General features: G+C 56.2%; 1 protein-coding gene across 1 annotated transcript in view; it reads right to left on the bottom strand.

The window, feature by feature from the left end:
• Positions 1 to 978: 978 nt before the first annotated feature.
• LOC127472648 (trifunctional purine biosynthetic protein adenosine-3-like) overlaps positions 979 to 8589 on the bottom strand; it is a 28812-nt gene continuing 21201 nt past the window's right edge. The window contains exons 16-24 of the mRNA XM_051791191.1: positions 7992 to 8243; positions 7182 to 7334; positions 5946 to 6152; positions 4889 to 5029; positions 4721 to 4774; positions 4429 to 4559; positions 3051 to 3192; positions 2416 to 2531; positions 979 to 1949 (exon numbers count right to left, since the gene is read on the bottom strand). Of these exons, the coding sequence (XP_051647151.1) occupies positions 1677 to 1949; positions 2416 to 2531; positions 3051 to 3192; positions 4429 to 4559; positions 4721 to 4774; positions 4889 to 5029; positions 5946 to 6152; positions 7182 to 7334; positions 7992 to 8243 (1469 nt within the window). The 3' untranslated portion in view covers positions 979 to 1676. The remainder of the gene's footprint in view (positions 1950 to 2415; positions 2532 to 3050; positions 3193 to 4428; positions 4560 to 4720; positions 4775 to 4888; positions 5030 to 5945; positions 6153 to 7181; positions 7335 to 7991; positions 8244 to 8589) is intronic.

Below are 8589 nucleotides of genomic sequence, written 5' to 3'. Positions count from 1 at the left end.
ACCAGGAAGCTGGAGGAGTTTGGGAAAGGGGATGTTCTTGGAAGCAGGGCAGGGGAGGTCACACAGCCTCAGTGCTGCTCCAGGCAGGGGAGGCAGGAGAAACAGAGGCTTGGAGGGGTGAAATCACTGCTGTGCAGTGAATAAATACCATGTTAAATAAGCATCACATTATTGATCAGAGCAGTTGGGTCACTGCCAGAAAGGCAGGACACACAGAGGCTCCAAATCCAGCACCCCCCTGCATCACCCCTCAATCTGTCACCCCCAAATCCATCACCCCCAATCCAACACCCCCAAATCCATCACCCCCAGTCCAACACCTGCAAATCCATCACCCCCAAATCCATCACCCCCAAATCCAATACCCCCAATCCAACACCCCACTGCCTCACAGGCACACTGATCCAGACTCAGGTATTTTGCCACCTAAGGCTGCTGGTAAATGGGATTTCATGGAATCCCAGACTGGTTGGGGTTGGGAGGGACCTTAAAAACCATCCAGTGCCACCCCTGCCATGGGCAGGGACACCTTCCACCAGCCCAGGGTGCTCCAAGCCCCGTCCAGCCTGGCCTTGGACACTTCCAGGGATCCAGGGGCAGCCACAGCTTCTCTGGGCAACCTGGGCCAGGGCCTCCCCACCCTCCAGCCAGGAATTCCTTCCTAATATCCCATCTATCCCTGCCCTCTGGCACTGGGAAGCCATTCCCCTTGTCTTGTCACTCCATCCCTTGTCCAAAGCCCCTCTGACCTCTCTGTATTTCTACAAATGCCTAAAAAGGAATTTCCCAGTGAGTTGGACCTTTGTTCACTTTCCCCTCTGGAAAAAGAACAACCTGGTAAGTAAACTCTCCCCAGACCCAACCCCAGAGGGGAGGGAGGAACACAGAGAAATCCGAGCTGTTCCGACCATGGGATCAGCTGGAGACCCAGCAGAGCACACCCAGCACCCTCTTCTCTTTTAACACTTTATTTGTTGCTTGGGAACAGCCATGCAATTCCAATGAAGTACAGCAGGAAGCTACTCCACAGTTACAACAGACCAAACACAAACCAAGCAGTGCTTTGATCACAGAAGTTTTCTATACCAAATATTCCATAACCTTGCCTGGGTGCAGCTCTTCCCCTTTCTCCCAGCTCCTGAAAAATGCACCTTCCTTGCTCCCGTCGTTGCAGTGCAAGGGACAGATCCAGATCTCTGTCCAGGAATGGCAGTTCACAGGAGGGAACTGAACTCCTCCCCTCCCTGAGTATCAAACCCCACGTGCCACAGTAAAGCCCCCACACAGAATAAAAAAAGGGAAAAATTCAGCCTTTGGAACTGGAGCTGATGCTGCTCCCACAGAGCCCAAGAGCACGGACACAGCAGGGCCCTTCCAGGACACACCACAGAACAGGAATAGATTTTTCCCACTGCATCAAATGGCTCTTGTTGATCCCTCCTCTGGAAAATTCATCTCTGGCTACTTCATTTCTGTTTTGGCTTTTCTGGCTTTCTTCCTGATTTGTTGCACGAAGGTCACAATTCTGGCAGACACACCGAGAATCATGGAATGGTTCAGGCTGTGAGCTGAGGGAAAAGGCTGGGAGTGGAAACCTGAGCCACGGGCACATCAGAGAGGAGCAGGGAGGAGGAGGGGGAGGGAAGGTGAGCACAAACGAGCCCCTCGTTACCCGCCTACTCCCCACCGTGTTCCGGAGGCTCCGGAGCCACGAGGGAGGATGTGCAGTCTCCCTTCTCCCCGTGCAGCCCCAGACTTTGGCTCTCCTGCTTCCAGGAGGTTCTTCCATCGGCTCCCAGGCTCACGGCCCCGCTGGCCACGAGCTGCAGGGCCACGGGGAAGGCGCGGCACTCGGCCTCCTTCACCCGCTCCGCCAGCGCCTGCTCCGTGTCCTCCGCCCGCACGGGGATGGGCTCCCGGTGGATCACGGCCCTGGGGCCGGAGTCCTCCTGGAATGGGACAGGTGGGGGCTTAGGGGGGGTGCTGAGCGGGCTCGGGGAGGTTCTGGGTGATGCTGACGGGGCAGAGACCTCGGTGGGCACGCGGGTGGTCGTGGGCAGGAGGCTCCGAGTGCAACTGGAGAGGGACCACCTGCCCAAGGGACACCCCTGTGACCCCGGGGGACATCAGGGAGGGACATCAGGGAGGGATGGAAGGCTGGAGAGGTGCCCCCTGCCCAAGGGGGACATCAGGGATGGCAGGCTCCAGGCCAGTGCTGAGAGTGGGAGAAACTGCAAAAATCACCCCAAAATACAAAGGAAGAAAAGGGGACTTTTAGAACCCCCAAATACAACACAACCCCACGCCTTTTACTGGTAACAACCCCAAGGTTCCCACACCTCCCTGTTCCCTCTGCCTGCCTCTGCCTTCAGAAAGGAAAGAAAAAAGCCAGTTCCTTTTCCTAAAGACACTCACCAGGACAAAATGCACAGTGCAGCCTGTGACCTTGAATCCACTTTGTGGGGGCTCCTGAGGGGCATTTCCATCCTTGATGAGTGGAAAAAGTGAGGGAGAAGCATTCAAAATTTTCCCTGGACATTAGAGAGGAGTTAAAAAAAAAAAAAAAAGAGAAGAAATGATAATTTGAACTGAATTTCCTTAAAAAAATATAAGTGAGATGAGATCAGTGGTTCCAAACAGCTCTGAGCACCTCTGGCCTGGTCTGAGGGAATTCTGCTCTTCCAGGAGAAATCAGTCTCTCTCCCATTTTTTCTAACAGGAAACTGCAGGGAGTGAGTTCAGCAGGACCCCCCAGCAGAGCTCCTTGGCAAAGGGTGGGATCAAAGCCCTTCCCAGGGGAGGCAGCAGAGCCAGTCTGTGCCCTGCCTCTGCCCCCTGTCACTCCTGGTGCAGCACAAGGGGTTTCTGTGCCAATCCACAGCCAGCATCCCACTGGCAGAAGGACTGGAAGCACAGGGCAGCCCCCCTGCTGGAATGCCCTCAGTGCCAGCCAGGCTGAGGATTAACCAAAGGACAGAACTCCAGCAGGGGAGTCCCGGTGAGACCCACCATCCCTGTATGGGTTCCCTTCTACACTTAACATTTCTTACCTTTCCATTTTCGGAGGAAAGGGCTGGACAAAACCCTCATAAACCCTGACAGACAGACCAGCTCCACAGCAAACTCCCCCAGCACTCGGTCGATCGTGCTGTCGAACTCCGAGCGACTCCCGTACAGCTTGTGGTCAATCACCTGGAACATTCCAACAGCAAAACCATTCATGGGAACAGCTGGGGGGGGTTGAGGGCAACCACCTGGGCAGCAAAGAGGAACAAACTGGATTCATTCCAGGGCACTCCATGATTTAAAAGGAGGTTGGAGTGAGGTGGGGGTCAGACTCTTTCATGTCCCAAGGGAAAGGAGGAGAGGAAATGGCCTAAAATTGCCCCAGGGGAGGCTCAGGTTGGAGATTAGAAACAGTTTTTCCCTGCAGGAGTGGTCAGGCCTTGGAATAAGTGTCCCAGGGAGGTGGTGGAGTCCCTGTGTCTGGGAGTGTCCCAGAGGTGTCTGGATGTGGCCCTTGGGGACAGGGATTGGGGGTGATTGTGGTGGTGCTGGGGTGGCACTGGATGATCCTGGAGGGCTCTCCCAGCCTTGATGATTGTGGGATTATTCAGCACAACATGAGACACAGGTTTTCATCCTGGAGAAGGGAAGGCTCCGGGGAGAACGCAGAGCCCCTTCCAGTGTCTGAAGAGACCTGGAGAGGGACTTGGATGGACTTTGAACAAGGGATGGAGGGACAGGACAAGGGGAATGGCTTCAAACTGCCAGAGGGCAGGGTTAGATGGGATATTGGGAAAGAATTCCTGGCTGGGAGGGTGGGGAGGCCCTGGCACAGGTTGGCCAGAGAAGCTGTGGCTGCCCCTGGATCCCTGGAAGTGTCCAAGGCCAGGTTGGATGGGGCTTGGAGCAACCTGGGCTGGTGGAAGGTGTCCCTGCCCATGGCAGGGGTGGCACTGGATGATTTTTAAGGTCCCTCCCAACCCAGACCAGTCTGTGATTTTATGATTCTGAGAAGGGATAAGCCCAGGGGAAACGTGTTCATGTGTTTTGCAGAACCTGAAGTCTCACTGATTTCCGCCAAAGGTTGAAGCTCATGGGCTGCAATCTCAGACCCAAACCAGCAGTTTAAATCCCTTCCTAACTCTGGGCTGTACCCCTCCCTGACGAGCTGGGAAGGACTCCCAGCCCCCTGTGAGGACTCCCAGCCCCCTGTGAGGACTCCCAGGCCCCTGTGAGGACTCCCAGGCCCCTGTGAGGACTCCCAGCCCTGCCTCTCCTTCCAGCTCTGCCAGCTGTGTCTCCATGCTCTGACCCACGGGGAAAGTTCTCCCCAGCAGTGCCCCCTGACTGCTCACAGGCACTCCCTGAACTGCTCCGGGGTCGGGAGTGGGGAGAAAAAGGAAAGGAAACGGGTGTCTTTACCCTGGTGGGAATTCCAGCCCGGGCTGCATTCCGGAGTTCTTCCACACCAGACTTGTTGGAGATGACAAGGACGACCTGGGCACAGCTGCCTGGCTCCCTGGTGTAAGCGATGAGCGCGGGGAGGGTCGTGCCTCAGACACACAGAGCAAACAGGGGGACACACATGAGCCCCCAGGCACTGGGACGAGCTCCCAGCCCTGCTCATCCAACAAAAATCTGGTTTTTCACAACTGTCCAAACAGCACAAAGGAACTGGAGCCCTGACACAGCTCCTTTAAGCAGCACAACACACCTCCTGTGCTCTGGTCAAAGTGCAAGCCTGGCTTCAGAAGGTCTGTAGACTCTCCTGAAGGAAAGTCAAGGTGGATGCACTTGGGTCAGGGCTGAGCCCAAGCTCTCCTGTGCCAGGACATTTCCCTGTGCCAGGACATTTCCCTGTGCCAGGACAGTGGAAGCTCACCTGTTCCAGAGACGAGAACTGCCACCTTCACCTTTCTCCTCCTGGGCTGGTGCCGAGGCTCCATGGTGGGGTCACCCAGCAGGCCCTGGGGGCTGCTCTGCTGCAGGGCCTCCACCAGGTTCTCCACTTGGATGTGGGAACCTCCCCCAAAGACAGGAGGAAAGTGTTAGATGTGACTTTGCCCTCTGAACTGACCCTGTTGAACTTATAAACTTGAATGTGGTTTATTAACAATAAGTTTCAATGACAAGAAGGTGCATCAGCAACGAGTTTCTGCTGGCACTGGTGGGACTACAAAGGCACTCACTGCTTGACCAGCCCAGCTCACAGGGGTTGTGCTGATCCCTTTTGTGTTACTCACTCCCAGAGGTGTTCAAAGGGCCTGGGGATGGCCTGGCCTTCTCAAGGCTTAGCCCCATCTGTTATTCCCATCTTCCTCACTAAAACCCGTGTTGATGGAGCTGAGGTGACATTTTGGTTGCCCAAAGTGTTTGGTTTCCAGAGGGATTTTGGCTGGATGTCAGTCAATGGACACACCTTCAGCCCTACCATCACACAGACCATCCACAGCTCATCAGATGCACAGATCCTCAGCCTTTACATGGACCTGTGTGGGCTGGGAAGGAGGTGAGCTGATTACCAGGATTGTGGTAAAACACCAGCTGATATTTGAGGGATTTACTGGAGCCTCCAGAAGGTACCTGGGTAACAGGTTATCCAGGTACTGTCACTCTGAAGCAACATTCACTCCTCACTGTTTGATAAGGGAATGTGGATGTGGAGGTGTCAAAGAGCCTCCAGGCTGGTGAAACAAGGGGGAAAAGATGTGAACCACACAACTTTTGCAACGGGGAGTCTCAGGGCCTCCAGAGCTGTGGGCACCTGATGGCTCCCAGGACACGCTCAGCACTTCCCAGAATCACCCTCCAAAACAACTCACCCTGTCTCCACTTTAAAACCAAACAACACATCCCTAAGTGCAAACCCCACTGAAGGGAGAGCAAACCACGCTCTGGGTCACTTCTGGGGCTTTGCTTCCCACGAGGAGCCTGCTGACCTGTGTGACACGGGGCAACCACCTTCCCGATGAGCCAGGCTTCCTCCCGCCGCCGGATGGCCCCCAGGACGTGCTGGGCCAGGTCCTGCTGCACCACCAGCACCGCCCCGAGCCCACAGGGAAAGGTCTGGGCCATCTCCTCTGCAGAGAGGTTCCCCTCCTTGTAAAGCCAGCAGAAGATTTCAGGGATCTTCCAGCTGAGAGCGTCTGAAAACGATTGACATTTGTGTGTCATCAGCACAAACATCTGCCAGGAGTTATTATTCATTAGCTGCCAGGACAGTGGGGTGTTGCAAGAGCTGAGAGACTAATTCTTGCTATAACAGAGTCCCAGGATCCCTGAGGCTGGAAAAGCCCTCCCAGCCCATCCTGTGCCCCATCCCCACCTTGTCCCCAGCCCAGGGCACTGAGTGCCACGGCCAGGCCTTCCTGGGACACCTCCAGGGCTGGGCACTCCAAACCTCCCTGGGCAGCCCCTGCCAAGGCCTCACCACCCCTTCCATGGAAAAATTCCTTCTGATGTCCAACCTGAATGGTTTGGGTTGGGAGGGACCTTAAAGCCCATCCATCCCACTCCCTGCCATGGGGAGGGACACCTTCCACTAGCCCAGCTTGCTCCAAGCCCCGTCCAACCTGGCCTTGAAAATTCTCCCTAACTTCATTCTAGAGAAATCCAGTCAGACCCACAGACACCCCCCCTCCCCCTCCCCATCCCCACAGTGGTTTTGGACTCACATGGTTTTCTTTACTATTTTGAACTATTGAATACTTTGCCCAATTTTGGCTTCAACAGAAGAAGTTCTGCCTTACTTAGGGATGTCAGATGCTGCTGTGGGGAAGCTGCTGCCTCCCAAAAAGCTGCACTAAGCGTGTGTGTGCACAGGCACCGTGGAGCAAACAGTGCAAATGACTGCCCCCAACAAGCCTCACTGTTTGGTCACAAGGTTCAGTGTGGAGGTGCCCTGTGGAACACACCATCTTCTCCAACACCCCTTGTCCTAGAGATGTGCTGCCTTCAAACTCCTCTGAAATGTCCCTTCTCCAACAAGGGTGGTGCTCACGAGCTGATGCCACTTGAAACAGGAGTGGATTTGGTGGGACCTTTGGAAAAGCACTGACTTGGGGTCATTCCAGCCCAGCTCTTCAGACAGAGACGTTTCTGAGTGTCTTTACAGCTGAAGCTGAAGAGTCAAGTCCTTGTCCTGCCCAGCAGGCACAGTGAGCTCTGATACTCACCCAGCACGGCGCTGACGTGCTCCGGCAGGACCCTGGAGATGCCCCCCAGCAGCCCCTCCTCAGCGATGGGGGCAAAGGCCTTCACGTGGCCCGAGCGCAGCACGGGCAGCAGGGCTGGGCTGTACAGCCTGCCTGGGCTCAGCAGGGCCTCTCCTGCAGACAACAGGGTCAGCTCAGCCCCCTGGTTTGAAATCTGCAGCTGGTTGGAATCATAAAGTCATAGAATGGTTTGGGTTGGGAGGGACCTCAAAGCCCATCCAGTGCCACCCCCTGCCATGGGCAGGGACACCTTCCACCAGCCCAGGTTGCTCCAAGCCCCGTCCAACCTGGCCTTGGACACTTCCAGGGATCCAGGGGCAGCCACAGCTTCTCTGGGCAACCTGGGCCAGGGCCTCCCCACCCTCCCAGCCAGGAATTCCTTCCCAATGTCCCATCTCACCCTGTCCTCTGGCAGTTTGAAACCATTCCCCCTCATGCTGTCACTCTCTGGCCATACAAATAGTCCCTCTCCCTCCTTTTCATAATCCCCTTTAGGCACTGGAAGGGGCTCTAAGGTCTCCTCAGAGGCTTCTCTTCTCCAGGCTGAACTCAATCAATTTATGCAAAAGGTCACAAGGTTATTTTTGGAAGTGCTCCTCTGAACAGGTTCTCTCCCACTCCTTGAGGCAAAGCTGGGAAGTAGGAGGAAGTGCTGGCCGCTCTTCCAAACCTGGACACAAGCCCCCGTGCCAACCCCAAGCACACATTAGCCCCCCTGCTGTCACCCCCCCTGGCAGCCCCTGGCCATGGCAGTGCCCCAAGCAGTCGTACCCAGCGTGGTGTCCCCGCAGGTGCCAGGGGCGGGGGACGAGCAGCGCAGGGAGGACACGAGCAGAACCTTCCGGACGGCGCCGAAGCCGCGGCCGTGGATGCCGGGGCAGCCCAGTCCCAGGAGCACATCCCCCTCCTCGGCTCTCTGCAGCCCCAGGGGCACCTGCCCTCGCTCCACCGCACCCACCACGAAGCCGGCCAGGTCCGAGTCCCCCGCGGAACACGCGCCCGGGAGCTGGGACAGCGCCTGCCCTGCGGGAGAGAGGGGTCAGCACCGGGAACACGGGGTGTTCGTGTCATGGCCAGAGAACCACGGGAGGGGTTGGGTTGGGAGGGACCTCAAAGTCCACCCAGTGCCACCCCTGCCATGGGCAGGGACACCTTCCACCAGCCCAGGGTGCTCCAAGCCCCGTCCAACCTGGCCTTGGGCACTTCCAGGGATCCAGGGGCAGCCACAGCTTCTCTGGGAATTCCATTCCAGTCCCTTACCACCCTCACAGGAAGAATTCCTTTCTAAAATCCCGTGTAACCCTGCCCTCCTTCAGCTTAAGGCCATTATTTTAAGACCATTTTAAATTCCTGGCATCTCCTAAAGCAC

The sequence above is a fragment of the Manacus candei genome, unplaced genomic scaffold (genome assembly GCF_025592945.1).
Source record: "Manacus candei isolate 608988 ecotype Guabito, Panama unplaced genomic scaffold, ASM2559294v1 h1tg000031l, whole genome shotgun sequence".
Classification (NCBI taxonomy): domain Eukaryota; kingdom Metazoa; phylum Chordata; class Aves; order Passeriformes; family Pipridae; genus Manacus; species Manacus candei.
This window is presented reverse-complemented; position numbering and strand designations above follow the sequence as displayed.